General features: G+C 35.7%; 2 protein-coding genes across 7 annotated transcripts; both read right to left on the minus strand.

The window, feature by feature from the left end:
• Positions 1–1669: 1669 nt before the first annotated feature.
• Positions 1670–16064, minus strand: fyb1b (FYN binding protein 1 b). 6 transcript variants are annotated; one of them, XM_079835937.1, is made up of 19 exons: positions 15917–16064; positions 9014–9959; positions 7922–8045; positions 7762–7811; positions 6479–6492; positions 6347–6393; positions 6056–6158; positions 5768–5927; positions 5518–5644; positions 5222–5241; positions 5019–5082; positions 4729–4824; positions 4306–4346; positions 4158–4218; positions 2809–2908; positions 2526–2679; positions 2401–2434; positions 2284–2312; positions 1670–2126 (listed from the first exon to the last, which is right to left on the minus strand). In XM_079835937.1, the coding sequence occupies exons 1-19, from the start codon at positions 15917–15919 to the stop codon at positions 2104–2106; spliced, it is 2196 nt and encodes a 731-aa protein (XP_079692063.1). In that variant the 5' UTR covers positions 15920–16064; the 3' UTR covers positions 1670–2103. The 6 variants fall into 6 exon arrangements, with proteins under 6 accessions (XP_079692063.1, XP_079692061.1, XP_079692062.1 ...); XM_079835935.1 differs by lacking the exon at positions 15917–16064 and adding an exon at positions 11227–11326; XM_079835936.1 differs by lacking the exon at positions 6479–6492 and having other exon boundaries at positions 7739–7811; positions 15917–16027.
• On the minus strand, positions 15917–20700 carry ccdc80l2 (coiled-coil domain containing 80 like 2). The gene is made up of 7 exons (XM_079835940.1): positions 19521–20700; positions 19284–19437; positions 17709–17842; positions 17475–17629; positions 17291–17394; positions 17104–17184; positions 15917–17003 (listed from the first exon to the last, which is right to left on the minus strand). The coding sequence occupies exons 1-7, from the start codon at positions 20661–20663 to the stop codon at positions 16690–16692; spliced, it is 2085 nt and encodes a 694-aa protein (XP_079692066.1). The 5' UTR covers positions 20664–20700; the 3' UTR covers positions 15917–16689.
• Positions 20701–21293: the final 593 nt, after the last annotated feature.

Consider the following 21293-nt stretch of genomic DNA (forward strand, 5'->3'; position numbering starts at 1 on the left):
AATGAAGGCCAATATCACTGATATTAATTGCCTACTGCTACTGATGTCTCTATATAATAGATTTTTTTTAAAACATTAATGATAGACATTTAACATTACTGTATAATTGAATGCTATATCAATTTCAACATTTATTAACCTGTAAAAACACAACTTTTAATTTAAGTGAACTTCAAACAATCTTCACATAAACCAGGGCTCCACATTAAGCCTGTTCACATGCTTCTGTCATTCATTTGTCCGCTTGTTCGGATGTTTTTTTGTTTTTTTTTGTAAATATAATCTATTCTGAAGCAATATTCTCACCAGTGTTCTATCAGCTTTTTCATATTTAAATAGGCATATTTGTGATATTTTTAACTTTTTATAAAGGGCATTTTTCCATAATTTTATTAAATATAGGCTACGCTATAGCTTTCATTTGATACTTTTTTGATCTATAAAATAAATTAGAATCTGACACTATAGGCTGTTACCAATCAAGTTAAATTATTTACACTGAAAAATTACAGCTGCATTAAATAATGTTATGAGATTATTTAAAATATTTTTGAATATACAAATAAGAAATGTTGGAAAGATAAAACTAAACCACCAGTAGGTGGCGGCAGGTGACCGTGTTAATGAGTGAGTCATTGAGTCGATTCGTTCAAACGGCTGATTCATTCAAGTATATTAGGCGGTCGTTTACGAATAGGTCATTGAATATTTGATTCAACCGATTCATTCAAACGCTGAATCATTCAGTAACACGCTGTTGCTGTGACATGTGTTACGTTTCTGTTGTGAACTTTGTTTTGAACTATTTTCGCTGCTGAAATAGAACAAAAACAGTCCATATTGCATCTAAAATGTAAGTGACTTAATGTTAATTAATTGTTTATGTAACTGGCGTATGAAATCAGCGGCATTTTCAGTCGTGATGGTATTCAGGAAAACTAACAACACTCTTGTTTGTGTGATGTTGCTTAACTGTATCATATGTTATAAATATAAAAACTACACAATTTTAACAGTGTATGTTAACTGAGTTTCTTTGTATGAGCAGCGCTCAATTGTTTTCGATTTTCTCCTCCAGAGGCTGCGCGAGCCTCAACAGCACAACCTTATTAACTTCAGTTCGTTTTATATTATTATCCACTATCGATCTCCACTAACGTTACACTTACTGAATGCAGAATCATTATTGCTTTTTGATGATTCCCTAGTTTTTTTTTTGTTTTTTTTTTGCATCTGATTTTCTCACAACCCTTCCTTGTGTGGGGCGAATGTCTACATTTTAGTCGGCTGACGTTTAAAGTAAATTTATGGCAAAATAAAACAGAAAACGAAATGAAAGGCAGCCACCATCCCGCCACATGAAAACATTACAGAACCAGCAACATAAAGACCAGTCGTTTCGTCTCTCGTTCCCTCTCTTCTCCACTGGTGTCACTCCATAAAATGTAATTTTTACAGGGGGACTCTGTTTTGGCCGTGGTTGGGCTAGTTTTGATTAGCAATTGGGCGGGTTTTGTTGTGGAGACCTGGCAACCCTGGAATGGAGTGGCATTTGAAAGGTAAAGCATTTAACATAAAAGTCATATTTGAGTCACGTTTTTCTGTTCTAACCTCTACATAAATCATGAGAACATAGATGTAATAATTAAAACAATGGAATTAACGTGGTCAATTTAAAAGTGAAGCAAATACATTTATTAGCATGTGATGAAAACAGTTCAGTCTTTTGCTGTGTAATATTTACAAAAACTGCAACTATATGAGAAAATTAAGACCAGTTACAAAATACTGCCTTTCACTCAGCAACATAGTTACAGTGATGGTTTATTAATGTGTCTTAGAACTCATGACAGGAAAAAGAAAGTGAAAGCCTCTGGGGAACCGTGTCTATTTTTGGTTTCTCTATATCTGGACAAGAAGCCATTTATTTTTACTGAGGCAAGGTAACTATGATTTGACGATGACACTGTTTATTTCAACAGTATAAGTACCAAATGCTTGTGTCCATATAATAAATACACTCAACATCAATAATCAAGAAGACAAATAGGGCCAGAAATAATGAGCTGCACCAGAAGATGAGATGATGATGGCGTGAGATCTTCAGTCGTTGTCATAGATACAGTCTGAAAGACATTTTTTTTTTGAAGATGTGAATGCGCTTATCTCTTTAATTAATATTGTCTGCATTCTGATCTTAAATTACATCACATTTTGCAGAAGAAGAACTGAAGAAGTTATTTATTTTCATGTAATGTTCAGGTGCATGTTTTTGCTACGTACCATCTCCAATGTCATCGTAGACCTCTTCACTGTGTAAACAAAATGTACAATTTTAGTTTTGCGAATTCACACATTGACAAAACTGTTAGATAATAACTTTGAGAAAACATAACTTACTCTGGTTGGATGTTGCTGACTGAGACATATCCAACTGAAAGTAAAGTGTGCAATGTCATTATTACCATTGCTTGTGTCTTGGTGTAAATCAAGTCTCATTCGGATTCACAATTAATGTCACTTACATTTTCCCTCCTTGTTCCTACAGATGAATTTGTCAGGGTCAGATTTGCTGATGACGTCCACAGTCTCCCCAGCCTGTACGGCCAGGTCTTTCCCACTGGCCTTCTTACTGGTGGCAATTGTTGCTTGATAAAGTACCTGAATCTCACCATCGTACTGGTAAAGTAAATACCAAATAGTTTGCTTATTATTTATTAATACATTGAAAGCACTCTATGTGAACTTAGCATTATGTTTTATTGGCCACATTGTCATACAGTATGCCCAAAGTTATCTCATATGCACCTTAAACTTCTTTCTGAATTCCTTTTCTTCTTTCTCAAACTTCTTTTGCTTTTTTGGGTCCTCATGCCCTTTGGTCGCCTTAGATTTCATTTGAGGAAGGCTGCAAATGCAAATCATTATCATCAAGACAGACCAATTTAAATATGCTAACAGAGCTAGGTAGTAACTGATTACATGTAATCTGGATTACATATTTAAAAAAAAAATTAAGAACTTGTAATTAGATTATATTCCATTTTAAAATACTCGTAATCAGACTACAGTTACTTTTTTATTGATTACATGATTTACATGTTATTCTAACAATGGCAGTCAAATATTCATCATTCATTGATTCTCCCTACTACTTCTTTTTTATCTTTTCAATTTTCCTTTCTAAAAACATCACTGCTTGTACGTTCAGAAGGATTTCCACTAGTTATGTGACTATCACTAAAAACTGAGATCCACACAGCAATTGATTTCTGGATTTACAGAAATCGTTTCACTTTTAACAAGTCCAAACAGAGTGATAATTCAAATAATTAATGTGTGTGCATGTCTAATCAGCTCCTGATTCACACATTCATTATTTAAATTATCACTCTGTTTCAGTGTTATTTAACCATGTCTTTGGAAGGCTTTTGTCTTTCAAACACATTAAAATGCACAAATTCACGTCCTTTCATATTTACATGCAATGCAGAGATTCCCCAACTTTTTTGTCTGCTGAAATTTCTTTGACCTAATATATTTACTTGAAGTATCCCCCTGAGATTTTAATAATGTAAATTAGGTCAATAATAAAATTAAGTCAATAAAAATTATTATAAATAATAAGTTCACGGTTCTCTGATGTTGGTTAATGGTTACAAATAAAATATTTATTTATAGTGTTTTATTTTTATTGTTTTTATTTTAAAATGATTTATTTTAATTTAAAAGTTGTATGATTTAATTACTTAATAGCTTTTCATTAAACTCAGAAACCCTTGCAGTTCCATCATGAACCCCAGTCTGGAAAACCCTGATGTAATGTCATAATTAATGCACTTCATGTTGTTGATAACAAAGAAAGGAATATATTTTCTTTCTCTTTGTATTTTTATATCAATATGATCAATGTGATAAACAAGTTAGGTCACTAACAAGTTAGTTAGGTTACCTTAAAAATGTAATGTAATGGATTACGAAACTAACTACAATGTTTGTTATATAAATTGTAATCGTTACTGATTACAAATGACAAGTAATCTACCCAGCTCTGTATTCTAATATATAGTAGTATGTTTTATGAGTTTAATTCTGTATATTACATCATATTGTTTTACAACATTAATGACAAAGCATTTAAGGTAACATCTATTTACCTGCAAGGAGATGGAGCGGAAGGAAATGAATCAACATCATCGTATATGTCTTGGGAAATGTCTGTGAAGACATTTGAAGATGATACATAGAGTTGGTTTCACAGTTAGCTACTTTGATAGAGTTATATAGGACTAAAAAGATGTTCACCTTTATTTCCTTCAGGTGTAAATTGTGGAGGTGGAGGAATGCTGCAAAAGAAGCATATACATATTTGATTCATTTTATGGGCAAAAGCCAATCAATAGACTTAAATTGGAGTTAATATTGTTAGATAAATACAAAATCAAGGGAGGTTGAAGTTTTAGGAATAGGACACAGCATTAGTGAATCATCCATAGTAATGCTATGGTTAGAAAAGAAAAAGCATTAATAACAGGAGGCTCAGAAGAATTTCCTTGAAGGTGCTATTTGGTGTTTTTGCACAGATTGGGTTGATTGTGAAAGGAAAGATGAATCAGTTTGCTTTGTTAGAGCAAATGGATGCAATTGCATATGCAATTGTGATTGGTAAGGATTTAAAATGTAGAAAAGTTACATTGACTGATTCAATCTTACTAATGTAAAAATTACTCATTATTGTGGACTTGGCTTTTTCTCCGGTCCACCGAACTTTTGAGCATGTCCAAGAAATAGCGCGGTTTTAAGAGAGGCCTGGGATCTCCACTGCTATGGTTTTAGGGGAATGTAGTGTGAGTAAGTCCCAGGAATATAGGCACACACATATAAACAAAGTATGGAAACCTTGTGTTACATTACATTACACTCATTAGATAAATATGTATAAAGGGTAGGCATAATAAGCAGTGGCTTCTGCCTACATCTTTTTCGGTTATGTATATATATATATATATTGCTCTTACCTGATTGGATTGGAATCAGGTATATCATCATACACATCATCATCTGGTGGTGGAGGTAAAACAACTATACACAGCAGAGGGCAGACTTGTTTAAGGATCACCCCTCAAACTTAAATTATTAGTTACAGTTAACACTTAAAGTATTACATTTAAACCTTACAGTCAATTAGTCCTAAAAAAATATTAGTTATATTAAAACTTACCCCGCTGCCCATTAATTTTCCTGAAATATGAAAAAGAAATATTAATTCTCATATAAATGAGAACAGCAGTATTTGCTGTGCAAGTTCTAATGAAACTTTCTTGACTGTTTCTAGACTAGACTAGATACTAGAAAAGTGTTTAATGGGGCATTCAGTGAATGGCCAGGTCCAGATCAGATCTGCTTTTTCACTTCTTCCTATTACAGTATTAATTATTAGGGAAAGAGAATTCTTCAGGAGAATGGATTTAAATGTGTTAAAATGAACTTTTGTTTGTAATTGTTACAGGGTCTCACCCATGATCGTCCATAGATTCCACGTCATCGTACACCTCGTCATTTTCCGAGTTATGAGTAAAAGACAGGCCTTGATTCTTCAAGACGCTGAAGTCGATCTCAACCATTTCTGTTTTAACGTAGCCGACTGAAATATAGAGAAATAACTACGTATGTGTATTTTCTCAGTGAAGTTTTGTCAAAGTGCTCATGTGGGGTGATCAATGAGCCGTTCACATCATCAAACTTCTTATAGTGTGTGAACTCTTACATGATCCATCTTGACTCCGGCCCAGCCATTTGCCCTCTGGGTTGTCAGTGATTCGAATAATATCAATTGACTCGCCCTTCTTTATGGAGAGGTCATGTTTCCCACCCTTGCAGTCAGCTTTAGCTTTCACTTGATGAATAACCTGCAGGGGTGGTGTTATCTGTGGAAAGAGACAAACCAGACAAAAAATTCTTTATAATCCTCATTTTAAAAGTAAATCTCAATAACTATTTGGTATTCAATTCTAAATATATGCTTTGTTTTAGTTTTTTTTAAATTCCAGCTTACTTTAAACTTCTTAATTGCATCTTTCTCTTTTTTCTCACGGTCTTTCTGATTTTTAAGTTCTTTGTCTTGCTTCTTTTGAGGTTGACTTGCCTCAACAGCAGCCCTGTGGTATAGCAGACCATAAACCAACAAGTAAAACATAAAACATAAAACAACAACCAAAAACACAAGTAAACACTATAGAACATGGCAAAGCAGCAAAAACTATTACAATTTCATTCTGTTCCAGGTGGCTAAGGTAACAGCTGTGTATCACCGACAGTGTCAGCAATAGAGCTTAAAACATCTTACCGACTATCATCAAGATCCTCATATATCTCACCATCACTTCCACTTCCCTAAAAGAGGTAAGACATGAGACCCTTCACCACAAACTTTCAGTGTACCGTCCAGGTATATGTATGCCCTCGCTAAGATTCTTACCTCATTTTTCTGGCCTGTAGTGAAAAAATGGGCAAAGATATCATAAATATATTGTATTGTACTATTAATTATATAGTAATGTATTGTAAGTAAATATTTATATTATAATGTGTAGTTTTTAAGATGTATATAAACACTTCTATTTTGCAAGGATGCATTAAATTGATCAAAAGCGACAGTAAAGACATTTACAATGTTACGAAAGATTTCTATTTCAAATGCAGTTTAGAACTGTTAAGAATTTTGTTTATCAAATAATCCTGAAAAAAGTATCATGGTTTTCACAAAAACATTAAGCAGCATAACTGTTTTAGCATTGGTAATAATATGAAATATATATAAAGGGATAAATAACATTTGGAAATATATTAAAAAAATGTTAAAGATAAAGAAAAGAGTAATGTTTCCACTGTATTTTTGATCAAATGAATGCAGTCTTGGTGAGCACAAGAGACTACTTTAAAAAACATTCATAAAAATATGTCTGTATACATACAGCACACACACATACACACACACACACACACACACACACACAAACACACACACACACACACACACACACACACACACACACACACACACACACACACACACACACACACACACACACACACACACACACACACACACACACACACACACACACTTTGGACCAGGTTTTTTTTTTTATCAATGGCGTAGTCGTTTTCAGTTGCCTCAAAATAGTGAAATATTGAACACACCTCGTTTTCAGACCAACAGATGGGCACGAGTGTATTTCCTATTTAAACAACGTGGCGCTGGATGTGAAAATGATAACTGTGTCGGGTTGAAACTAGCAGAAACACTTGCATCACGCTTGGCGTCGCATTGCGCTGGGTTTATTCATTAATTTCGGTCCTTACAGACAATTTTCCATAATAAATAAAACCAAAGAAATATAACAATATAACTATATTTATACATAACCGAAAAAGGTGTAGGCAAAAGCCACTGCTTATTATGCCTACCCTTTATACATATTTATCTAATGAGCGTATACACCAATTATTTATATTATAATACAATTATTTATCACCTTGTTTTTAAACATTTTCTTAAATTTACAAAATGAATTACACTGTTTTAATTCCTTCTAAAAATTATTTCATAGGTTATACATCTATTTTTTATATTAGTTCTTGACCTTACTTTTTAAAAAATGTGGTGTATATATATATACACACACACACACAGACATGCACACACTAGCTATTGGCTCTAAAATTACTTCCATACAATTATGTAAAGGTAGGTCTTACCCCCAGACGCTCTCAAGCTCTCCACATCATCATAATTCTCATCCTGAACTCTGCAGACAAAAGTAAGGTTGTGAATTATCATCACATTCACATTAAAGAAATTGTCATTACCTGAATCATTCAGTCACAGTACTAAGAGTAGCACTTCTGTGGTACTCACAAAGGTCCTGAAGGTCGTGGGGGCAGGCTGGGAGGGAAGGGTTGAGAGGGCAGTGGTGGAGGCGCTTGGCTACTGGGGTGAGAGGCGGGTGGAGGAGGGGGGGCTACATTCTTTGGTACAGGACCTGCAAGAAATAGTTAACCTTATGACCTGCTTTTACCTTTTCAATGAACAGTTTACCCAAAATGTCAAATCTGTCATGATTTACTCACCCTCCAAAAGGTTCGCTGATTTACATTGTAAAAAAACAGACAAAAACAGCTGAAACACTCTTCAAAATATCTACTTTGGTGTTCAACAAAAGAACGAAAGTCATGCAGGTTTGGATCGACAGGACTAATTAATTAATCCCCTTGGACACCCAAGAGAGTAAAGTTTTTAACCATAGTAAAATAATCAAATCTTTTCGTATGGTGATAAGAGCAAAACCTAGTCATGTTCTCGATCTCACCATTAACACAAGTTGAAAATGAAAGCTATCTCTAGAACTATGTTCCCATTTTAAACTAGCTTCCCTGTTTGTTTTTTTCACTGACTTCAGCTCTCAAGTGAAAAGAGAAACTCAAATAAGGAAGTTGGCTCAGCGCATGCAGGAAATCTTGAATTTCCAATATGTTGTTATTGCTCTCTGATACAAGATGCATCTAAATGTTCGTTTCATGATAGCACGTCTGATACCGATTCACATGTTGTGCTACAATAGTGTTTTGAAGAGCAAAGACAAGTATGTTGCACTGTGTCAAAGTGCATAAATCAGCAGCATCTAACCTTTCGATATAGTCATGTGATGTTCTTCATTTGGACATATATTACTGACTAAGATATGGATCTCCCCATAGTTTCTTATTTTTATTACTTTATGGTGCTTGTTTTATTGTGCGTGCTTGTTTACGGTCTCAGAGGAAAGCAGAGCAGTCACAAGTAAAACCACGGAAACCACTTTGGCCCAAAGTCTACTCTATGGTGCTTATGAGCTTTGCATACAAAGTCTTTGTGGCTTTGATATGACTGGTGAAGTGCTTATTGTTTTTTTACCTCAGGTTCTTTTGTACAGAAAGCGTGTGCAGTTTATGTCAGATGGGATGTACTCACTGTCTGTTGCAGCCTCTGAGCCCTTCTTGAACTTTTCAAGGTTGACATTGGGCGGTCTGTTGGGTTTTGCAGGGGCGCTGCCCAGGGCATAGCTGTTGGTTAAAGGTTTCTTTTTGGGTGCTAAAGGGTCATCCTTCACTGTTTGCACAGGAGGTCCGGATGGTTTTCTTGGGAAGTTGGGTTTATGAGGCGCTACAGGCTTTGAGACTGACTCATTAGCACTTGGTATTTTTGCACCATCTTTAACACCTTCCTCTGGTTTGTTGAAGCTATTTTTAATACGGAAACTTGATGGTTTCAATTGAGATACTGGGGAAGGTCTTGCGGCAGGCTCCATAGTGCTACTTTCCTCCGGTTGCTGGCGTAACAGAGCCATGGTGCTTTTCGGTTTGGGTACTGATGGCATTTTTGGAGGGGTGAAATTAGAGCTAGAGCTATTGTCTTCAGCTTTTGGGACCTCTTTGACCCAGGGGGGTTTTGCCGTTGGAGCCAGTGGCTTTGGACTCATCACCTTTGAATCATTCGCCATAAAGCTTGAAGGTTTCTGTAGTGGTACCTTTGGGAATGGGACCTTTGAAGTCTCAGAATCCTGGCAAGAGTCTGGTGGTTTAGGTTTAACAGGAACTTTAAAGTTGACTCTGTTGTTATCTTGTGTGTTTTCAAACCTAGTCCCAAAAGCTTTAATCTTCGGAGGATCATGCATGTCTGGAGCACTTCTAGCGGTGTTGACTGTGCTCTTTACAAAGTTTGGTTTGGGGGCTGTTGAGGTAGTAGTAGCTCCACCGGATAGGCTAGTTTCGAGAACAGGCTTCTTAAAAGGCACAGCTGGGCCAGAAGACAAAGTGGGCTGGACAGGTGGTTTTGGACGAACACCTGGAGTCCCTTCCATAGATGCACCTCCTGTTTGGAAACGAGCCATGATAGCTTTTACATCCGACTTGTTGTCCTGCAAGCACAGATTGAAAGTCAAAGTTTAAGGAACAGAGCCAAACCTAGGTAGAGTGTACACATCCGTATTTGTGCACTTGTCATTTTGTTTAAGCTGTTATCTGTGTGTGATTTACTGTACATCATAGCTTACATTACATTTAAATGTATGCATTTTATGACTCTTTTATTCAAAGGGACTTGCATTACGGTAAGCATTTCTTTCAGTTCATGCATTTCCTGGTAATCATCAAACCCATCACCACGCATTTCTAACTCTATAAAAAAGTATTGTTTTGAGTGAAGAACACAACAAAACATCAGTGCAAAGTGTACCACCATAAGCGTTGAGCAATAGGCCCCTTTCCTAAGCCAAAAATATATTTTGTCACAGTTTTCTTGTTTTGACCAAAACTAGTCTGCATAGCAGCGTGTCGCTCAATTGCAATTGCATGGTTTAGTTGGGTAACACTCTTTCATGGTTTTCCTTCCCATAGGCCTCTACAACTTATAACCAAGACAGACTGCATGACTACGATGAAGTAATATTTTAAGAGTTAATTTGGCATGCAGCTACACAGGCTTCAATATTTCTTAAAAGCCTCTAAAAGTAAATGAAAGAAACATGTAGGCCTATCATAACTCTTTATCCTTTTATCTTGCTAATATTGTTCAAATGCCATTGCCGACATTTTGCTGTATGATTTAAAGTAATTTATGTACAAACTAAAAAAAACAAAACAATATAAACTCTCCACTATATATATATATATATATATATATATATATATATATATATATATATATATATATATATATATATATATATATATATATATATATATATATATATATATATATATATATATATATATATATATATATATATATATATATATATATCATTAACTCAATTTCATGCAATTTGAATAATACTATTAAGAAATACTACAAACTTGACATCAAAGCAGTATAAAATACTAAAACTCATACGTTTAATGTCTGTCCTACTTGAATGTGTATTCTATATACATTTTTGAATTAGTGTTAGGGTTATGTTAAGTGTATTTTGTTCTCATCTTGTAGTCTAAAACAGCTGCTTTTTGTTTTGTTGAACTGTCCATAAAAGTGTTCTGTAGAAAGATTTATCAGAATTATACTCAATACCTTAAATTAACCACCTGAACAGTTTGTCTAATAAATTGGGTATTGAACACATAGACAGCAGATATATTTTACATTTTAACACAATGCAAATTTAAAATACCTATAAAAAACATCTTTACCTCTGATTTGGGGTCTTCACTACATTTTAGCACAATTGATTTTTCCATCAGAGCTGTTTGTAGTCAACTGCACTGAACCTGAGAATGTCTGAGATCACACAGGAACTGAGAGCATTTATCATACCAAACTAGCAGGAAGTCACTACACTCACTACTACAGGACTCATATACAGACGAATGAACAGAAAAGGCTTTTTTTCTAACAGTGTATGTCTAATTTGTGATAGATGTACAAAGGTCACAGTAAAAAGCGTTACTTTAGGTAAATATAACCATGCAATAGCATTAGTTTTTAAAGCCAGTTTGTCAGTTGCCCGTCATTCAAATCCTGCGATGCAAATCTCATTCTGGGAAAAAAAAAGTAATTTATGTGTCCGTAATGTAGCCCTAATGTGTAACCGAGCTGATTTACCCGGATATCTCAAAAGTGTGGACTACACAGCTTTGTTTTCACAGAAAAATTATGCTGTAGCCTTTTGTGTTAACGTGTCTAGCGATACAATGGCGTATATGAGAGACTCTGGGCGATGTGTGATGCACCCTTGGTAACAAGCATTTGAATCAGGACAGACCTCTCACCAGGAAGAGCTGATAAGCTCTGGACAAGTTTCTAATGTGACTGGCCTGACCCAGAGGTACACACTGTGCTGTTGACTCGCTGAGCGAAAAAAGAGAAACTGTTAGACACAGGAACTAACATTGGCCAACCAATTACAATATCTCTACGCTCTTGACAAACAACAGCAACGTAGACATTTTTTAAGCCACATACAGTACTTTATATGGAAATTTTAGGCCATGTCTTTGTATTTGTGTATAAATATCCTGATAAATTTACGGTAAAAAAAGATTTTTCTGTTAACACAGGTTCCTGTATATTTTTTCAGTTGAAAACCACATGATGAATTGGATTTCATCATACGTTTTCTGTCCATAAACATGGTTCATGTTGGGGAAGTTGCGCGTTCCAATCATAACTCTGTGAAAAAGTTATCCAGGGGGACTCGAAACCTCAACGGCACCCCTGCACATGATTGTAAAGTAAATAATGCAATAAACATGTACTAAATAACAGAAAATGTAACAGAACATCCTAATGTATATTACTAACAAAAATAAGACACAAAATTATTTAAACTATCATGTGTGATATGCCATACTATCATGTGTGATATGCCATACAGAGACGTCTGGGAATGTCCTTTTACTGTTTTTCGTGGTGAACTATACAGTAATTATTCAGTAGTTTTAATGGTAACACTTTACAATAAGGTTTCATTAGTTAACATTAGTTAACTACATTAGTTAACATGAACTAATAATGAACTGCTCTTATAAAGCGTTTATTATTCTTTGTTAATGTTAATTTCAACATTTACTAATACTTTATTAAAATCTTGTTAACATTAGTTAATGCACTGTGAACTAACATGAACAAACCATGAACAGATGTATTTTTATTAACTAACATTAACAAAGATGAACAAATACAGTAACAAATGTATTGTTCATGTTTAGATCATGTTAGTTAATACATTAACTAATGTTAACTAATGAAACCTTATTGTAAAGTGTTACCATTTTAACTTGCTACATTTAAACTTTACATTTGACCATATTTTACAGTAAAATTACATACAATGTGATGTTCAAAAAGTATATGATTGGCTTTGGTATATGGTAAGCAGGGTTGCCAGGTCTGTGCAACAAAAGTATCCCAATGGCCAGTCGAAGGTAGGCAATTTTTCTTCACCAAAAAACGCTTGTATTTCAACATCTTCAGTGGCGCAATCAATAAAGCATGAGGCTAAAGGATCTTGGTTTTGACGCGATCGACCCAGGTTCGAATCCGCCTTTTGCAGAGCTCGCTCTTATCCCTTTTCTCATCACATAATCACATCAGAAAGACATTTACTTTCAATAAAAATTAGGAAAATGTTTTAAATGTGGAAATAAAGTGGCTAACAAAATGTTTAATAATGATAAAACCATTAATTGGGTAGGGTCCCATTAAGGCGGCATCCATTTAATAATTTTAATAAATATAATCTACACTCTGTGTTATTATTACATCCTGTTAATGTACAACAATACCGAGGTGCAAATAGTATGTATCTGTCAAAATAATGTATAAATTGCATGTAATTACTATTTACACATATTGTAAATAACTACTTTTATATGGTGTAAATAGAATATATCACTATTTTCACTTAGTATGCTATTTCACTCAGTAAATAGCATCTACAGCTATTTGCACTTAGTGTAAATATCATCTATCGCTAAGAAAATTGTATTTTCACTTAGTGTAAATAGCAATTATCGCTACGTAAATATGTTATTTTTACTTAATAGAATCCATGTGTAAATAGCATCTATTGCTATTTGCACTTGGTGCAAATATCCTCTATTGCTATTTGCACTTAGTGCACTTATTATACACTTATTATACACTTAGTGCAAATAGCCGCTGGCTAATTTTTTTACCCGTGGCAACAAGTAAAGAAAAAGTAGCCCACTTCCGTGGGAAAACCACAGACTTGGCAACACTGATGGTAAGGTAACTAACACTTAACAAATTATCAGGTTTTTGCATTTTAAATTTTTTACAATGACCAAGTTACATTTGTTTTAAAGAGACAAGCACACACAAATGTATTAGGTTTTAAAGAGTAAAACAATAAATGTAAATGTTCAGGTGTGGTGACATTAGACTTTGCTCCGTTCACATGCATGAGAAAGAGAAAGTGGGACAGTGGAAAGTTCATGTTTGGTGAACTGACCTGAAATTTCATATAGTAACAAGTTGGCAACTTATCTAATAATAATTGAACTTTGAAAGCTCCAGGGATTATAGTTTTGTGAGAAAGTGGATTTGTTTGTATATTTTAACATTGTAAATTATTATATGTTATTTATCATTTATTTATTGTATTGTTTATAATGTTATTTATTTTATAAGTTGCCCATATTCATTGCAGGGTGGTGTAATTATTTTTATTTTATTGTTAAGTCTGATTAATTTGCTGGTTGAACTTGTTAGAGACACCAGGGACCAAATAGGCCTAAAATGAATAATTTCTGGATAATTTCTGACCCTGTGTAATTTTGCATGCTTAAATTATAACGTGACTGCTAACTTTCTAGTTGTAAACCTTAGTTAAACAAGTCGATTGTTGATGTGATGAACTACATCTGTATTTACTCTCCTAGGACACCTTGAGAGATTGTTTGTTTGCAGATGCCTCTTGGATTGATGGTTTGTTATCTAATACGATGAGATCACACAAACAGCATGTCTGTGTAATCTCAAACATGGCCTCAGGTTCAGCGCAACAGTTCTCATGAAAAAAATCATCTTTGTTCAAAGGAAGTAAAGACCCAGAGTCAGAGGTAAATGCAATTCATATGTGTCAAAATAAGTGTACAGTATGTTTAAGGGTTTTAAAAGTACACTATATAGGGGCAATCTTTGTTAATTATTAATATACATTATACAATATTGAATTATTACTCAATTATTTTTCTCTTTATTCAAATAGCTAAATGAATATCACAATCTTGTTACAACAGCTACAGTAAGTCTTAAACAAATAACCTAAAATGTAAGCTAAGCTGAGATATTTTATTCACAAGATTTATTCTGTTTTTATGCTTTCAAAAATGAGTCCTAATGGCTAAAAAGATAAATACAGAATACATTTTTATTTATTTATGGCCATTACTATAACAACAGCTGTACTGTTGAAGGCTCCCGACATGCAAAGCAGGCTCACAAAAAGTCCATAGTTCCGTTCTTAGGATGGATGATTTGTGTAATGTGTGTTTTGAATATGAGGCCTTGCGTGTGTTAACACGTGCTTAACAAAGAACCAATGGATGGTCTGTGTGTGCATTTCTCAGATGGTTATAGAGAACCTTAATGACCATGAGAAAGGTGATTTGGGAGATCCCACTGACTGTGATGCAATCTGAAACAGGTGTCCTACTGTAGTTTCACCTGGATAATGTGGTATTATTGAGCTGAGGCAGAATGGGTTGCTGTGACCACAAAGAGCAGAACCAGGTATAAATTTAAACCGGTTTGTGACAGTTTGTCTATGGTTCGAAAGAGCGGTTAATTGACGGTAAGGTACATTTAGCTACAAAACCAGATGGTAGAAGAATTCAAGAGAAACTCAAGTTCAGACGAAGAGGAACTAAGTTGTGTTGGTGAAGCAAAAACTGGCCATACATTACACAATTTGTTTTTACACAAAAACGCATGATAAAATCCCCTAAACATTCCCCGGATTAACTTTTTTGTGAAATGTGAAAAATGTGAAGTTGCTGTAAAACGTAGTTAACAAACGCAACATGCAATTTCACAACAGTTTAGTTTAGTTTTTTCCACGTCTTATCTTTTACTGATGTCCAACAAACAAAGCCTATAATAATGGAAATTGCACGCACATACAGAACCAATAGAAATATTTTAGGTAAAAAGTACAATAACGAGTTAATAAGTAGACAAAAAGTATCAGATAAACATTTAGTGTGCTAGAAGAACTGCACCATCACAAGTTCACCATCGGATTTCACACAATTATATACAGTTTCTCTGAACTAATTTCTCTAAAAACTGTCATAAAGTTACATGCTGACCATTAGAATACGACAATTAAAGGATGAAACCAGAAAGAACACTCACCATGGTGGTAGAGCCACAAAAAAAATATCCTCACCCGGATCCTCTCATGGACTGGTAGCTCACGACCAGACTAATGAACGTTTTTCTGTTGGCTTCAGTCTATTTGTGACTGTAAATGCCTGCCCACTACTGGCTACTTCCCCTATCTGGCAGCCTGCTGCACTGTCATCACAGGAAGCCCTATCGCTCTCCTCATCAAATCTATTTGCCTATCCCATACTACACAATTGCTCTTTCTATACTCTCATATGCTTCCCTGCTGTACATGATCGAATACTATAAGAACACTGACGCATGTCGATTAATTAATTTATTTTTTATTCCCTTAATATAATAAGTAATATTCCCTTTTTTTTGTATGTTAGTGGTTTTTCGACACCATCACAGGAATACATTACACGTTGAAGTATATTTAAATAGAAAAAATATTTAAAATTTCACAATATTGCTGCTTTACTGTATTTTTAATCAAACAAATGCAGCCTTTGTGAGCATAAGAAACTTTTTGCAAAAAAAGTAAGCCATTTAAGACATTTTCTCCAGCTTAGGAAAATAGCCTTTAATATCAAAAGCTTAAAAATAACCTATTCTAAGCAAAGTGAAAGGTGCCAATTTTACAGGACACAGCAACAACAGGTCAGATGAATGTATGAATTTCATACAAGACCTGTTTATTATAGAGGTAAAATTTTGCATCACATGATATGGGGATGACAAATGTACAAATGCATGCCGTGTTCATTATATGTCCAATGTCTTTATTTGGATGAATTTTAGTCCTCAGATCTGTGGTACAAATAGCTGTCCTCTGTCTCTTCTGTGTAACCATGGTAAGTACCAGTATTCTCATCTGGACAGTGAATTCCCAGTGTTTGCTGCAGTTTCTGTTCCTGTTGGCGCAATTCCATAGAGTCCACAAGGTCGTAGATGCTTCCCAAAGAATACATTGGAGACGGGAACCAGGCCTTTACGTCTCCGTCCTTACCCACCACCAGCATGCTGAAGTAGTCCCTGTTTATCTTTAACTGATTTCTGAGACTCTCCACCACATTCTGCGAGAGCATCTCTTTCTCGGGTTGACTTTTTCCTGTAGGGCATGATTAATATTCCATCCTTATTGCATACTATTTCATATCAAAGCTTTATGTATTACTTGCATGACATAAGAAGGAGTTTTATGATCTCACCATTCAATGGAAAAAACTCCACTGTTCCTGAAGCTGTCGATCCAGTTCCCACAATCTTCAACAAGGCAAAATGTCTGATACCTGTCCATGTGGATTACAGTTTAATAGGTTGCCAAACATATAGTGAATCAATGATTTTTAAAGAAATATACACGCTAGAAAGAGCTCAGAAAAAAATGGTGCATACCCATTGGACACTCCTGTCCATTGAGTGCCTGAAGCTGCTGATGGAATGAGTAGTCATCTACACTAGGTGCAGAGATGATTAGAAGTCTCCGTTTGGACATGAACCTGAAAATTCACATATATAATCAGAATAATTAGAAAGATTAGTAATCATTTTAAAGCAGGATGAAACTCATTGTGTTTACCTCAGAAGCGAATTCTCCTGATTGTTTGTTTCGTCTTTAGAACAGCGTGATGGAGCTTTTCGCTCCTCTTCCTTCTCAGATTGACGTGAGGGAAAGCTGTCAATGTAATCCAGTAAATCGGAAGGAGCTGTTGGCTTGCTGAAAACCCTGTTAAGCTACAAACCACAACAAGTATGCCTTTGATTCAGTAGTCATTCAGTCACTGTGAATTAGGAGAAAATAAAGTGTTCTTACATTCGGCCTCAGGTCATAGTCAGTCAACACCATTGAGAATTTTTTGGAGTCCAGCCCATATTCTCTGCGGATCTCACTGATTAACTCAGAGTTTCTGAACTTTTCTGGCAAGGATGCTCTTGGTACCTCAGAGGCTGTCTCAAAAAGAGCATTGTGCATTTTACATTTCTGTCAAAATTGTGTTTTGCAGTAAGCGCAAAACAAAATCAAAAGCTTAAGGGTTGGGTTAAAATACAGATTTTCGGATTAATCGCAACCTTCATTTGAATGTTCTGGATATTGACTCGACTATACATTTTCAGTCTGTAAAATAAGGTCAAAATGTCTTTTGAGTTGTCTGCACAGCAACCCCCCCCCCCCCCCAAACATTCCAATCAGTTTGATTCACAAACAAATAAATGGCTCTTATGAACCAGATTTTTTAGTGAAACAAAAACGTACAGAGAGACCAGTATGGTTTGATTCACAAACAAATTACTCTTTTGAGCTGCTTCTTTTAAAGGGATATTCGTTCATGGGGTAACATTTTAATTACTCCAATGACCCGATGCATGATATATTTACGAACACGGAAGCACACAGGATAGAGCAAAACAAAACACCAATCACAAATTAGAAGTCTAAAACAAGAATTTTTAAAGGGGTCCTGAATTGAGAAAACAACTTTCCCTTGAGGTTTTGATATATAAAAGGTCATGGAAATATAAGAATATCATGTAAGTTTCAGAACTGAAAACTTCCTTGTTAGTCAAAGAAAAGCTTTTATTGACACCGGGCCCAGCGAGAAGAGACATGAGAAAGAGACATGTCGGAGGATTTCAATTTAAGAGAAAAGGAGCTTGAGTTTGTTGCCCAGCCCTATTTGTGTGAACTGCGAGATGCGTCAAAGCTTACGCTACTCCTACATTGCATCAGGGGTTACTCTTTTGACATAAGTCGACTTGCCGTCTGACGGAAGCTAGTTATTTTAGAAATGTTTATGTTTAGTTATGTTTTAAATGTGAAGAAGGCCTTTATTAACCCCCTGGAGTCGAATGGATTACTTTTATGATGGATGGAAGCGTTTTTTAGACTTTAAAATCAGGGCTGTCATTCACTACCATTATAAAGCTTGCAAGAGCAATGCTATTTTTTAATATAACTTAAATTGTGTTCGTCTGAAAGAAGATAGTCATATACACCTAAGATGGCTGATTCATGGGATAATTTTCATTTTTGGGTGAACTATCCCTTTAAGTATATCAAACACATGCAGTGCGACAAGTGCGGTTCAATTTATGAACAAATTACTCTTTTGAACCGTTTTTTTAAACTGAATGAAAAACATACCGCGCAACCTGTGTAGCCTGACTCCTGAAACAAATGACTTGGTTCTTTTTAGTAAATCAAAAATATAAAGTACGACTAGTGTAGTTTGATTCTCAAACGAACGACTCTTCTGTGCAAATCTATATATTCTTTATCTTCATGTAGTTTGATTCTCAAACGAATGACTCTTCAATCTGTACAATCTTTATCTTCATAAGCATTTTCACAAGTGGTTTACTAATGTCAGTGTTTACACAGTTGAATTACCTTGGTAGTGTTGGATGTGTAGCGTAAGACTACGATCTGAACCCATGATGGACAGCACCGAGACTTTTCTTTGGGAAAACTCACAACTACGTAGCTCATTATCATCTCTCTGTTTGATATACTGACTTGAGACATCACTTGGGGATGAAATCACCTGTGCCACAAAAAAACCCTCATCATATTCAGATACACCCTGGAGAGCTGCAAATATGCATGCATTTTGAATCAAGAACTTACAAGAAGTCTTCTTCTCCCTTTGAGGTTTTGCATGAATTCTTTAAGAGCTGCCTTTTCCTTATCATCTGCTTCACTTTGCGACTTCCTCCTCCCTCCTTTTCCCTTTTTCTTCTTGCCATCCTTTCCTTTGCCTTTCTTTTTAGAGGTTGAATGGTCAACTGTTTGTTCTCCTTTGAAAGCTTCATTGAGGGTGTCAAAATTCGATTTTTTAGCATGTGTTCTTTCTGCTTCCGAAGGTTTTTTCACTTCTGTTACTGGCTCTCTGTTTCTGTCACTGTCTGGAGTTTTCTTTTGGTCGCCGTGCTTCAGCCTCTCATTTCCATTAGATCCAGATTCTGAACCTGCTCTTGTTGATGGTTTGCCATTGCCTGAGCCGGCCATCGGTTTACGGATGACGAATCGCGAGCGTCCATTCAAAATATCTTGGACTTTGTTTCTCAATGTTGCCTTTTTGTCTATCTTCTGTGTAAGGATGGACGTGGTATTCATTTGCCTCTGTGGGCTGAAGGTCCTACGCTTGCTGGAACCCTGTTTCTTCATCACTAACCTCTTCTTTGTGATCTTGCATTTAACTGGTAAGCCCTTTCTGGCGACTCTCTCCAACTTTCGCACAGGCAGCTGATCGATGACCTCAAGGACGGCCTCAACACGAACCGGGTAAGGAAATCTCTCACTAACCCTCATGTTCTTCTTCAGAATCAACATGGAGAAAGTATGGTCCTCCAACTCAAGGTAATGGAGAAGTTTGCTCACCATTTCAGAGTCCATAACCTCCACAGTGGCTTCTCCGTGCAAGGTTGTGCGTTGGATTTTGCCTTCCATCATGGCATTCTGAATAATAGTGACGACGAGCGTGTCTCTTTCTGCCAAGCGACAGTTTAGTCCCTCAGACTCCTGAATCTGTTTCTCCATCATGCGCAGATAGTTGTCACCATGCGACGGCGCGGTGATCACCCATAGCCGGTGTTTCCCAGAAAAATCAGCCAAGAAGTCTGACTCTGTTGGACTTTCCCGAGCCCCATCTGACCCAACGTCCTCCTTGGGAGTTTTCGCTTGGTGCTTTTTCTTGCCTGTTTTTGCAGAAAGCACCGGGCTGTTGATCCACTGTGCCAACAGGATCAGGAGGATCCACAGACGAGACATATCAAGACTTCACACTCTCCACTAACCAACAGTGAGTGAGTGAGGAGGCAGAGAGAGAAATAACAGCTTCTGGTTCACATTAGAGTTCACCCTTGTTACAGGAAACTCCTGGAATTTCTAAGCTTCAAAGCAATGTTGAGCTGTGAGGCATGCCGAGCAGATTCTTGTGCTTCATAACTTTGTGTCTGCATGGAGGATGAGCTTTTGTAGGAGAAGAATGAAAGTGCTGGATGAAACCCAACCCCTTTACAACTTTAATGTTATCTTGATCTTAGTTGTCAACACCTAATTTGCTTTAGCCATTTCTTTTGGACAATAATTAGATTATATCTTGACAATTTTAGTTTGTGTTCTGAAAGTCAATGTTGAAGTTTAAAATAAGAATAACATACATTTTTAATTTATTCACAAAGGCAAACCAGTCTTTGTTGTCTCAGCATACTCGCAATCCAGGCATCTGCAAAACAGACATCAAAACTATGATGATTAGTACCAGAACTCCAATAATCTCACTGTATTTCTTGCTGTAAGACTGCCTTTTTTAAGAGTAAATTGTCAAAAAAAGACATGAACCTACATGATTGTTTCCTTACACCGTGATTAGAGAAAACCATGGCCAACACACATGAT

The sequence above is a fragment of the Gobio gobio genome, assembly GCF_949357685.1.
Source record: "Gobio gobio genome assembly, chromosome: 14".
Lineage (NCBI taxonomy): Eukaryota > Metazoa > Chordata > Actinopteri > Cypriniformes > Gobionidae > Gobio > Gobio gobio.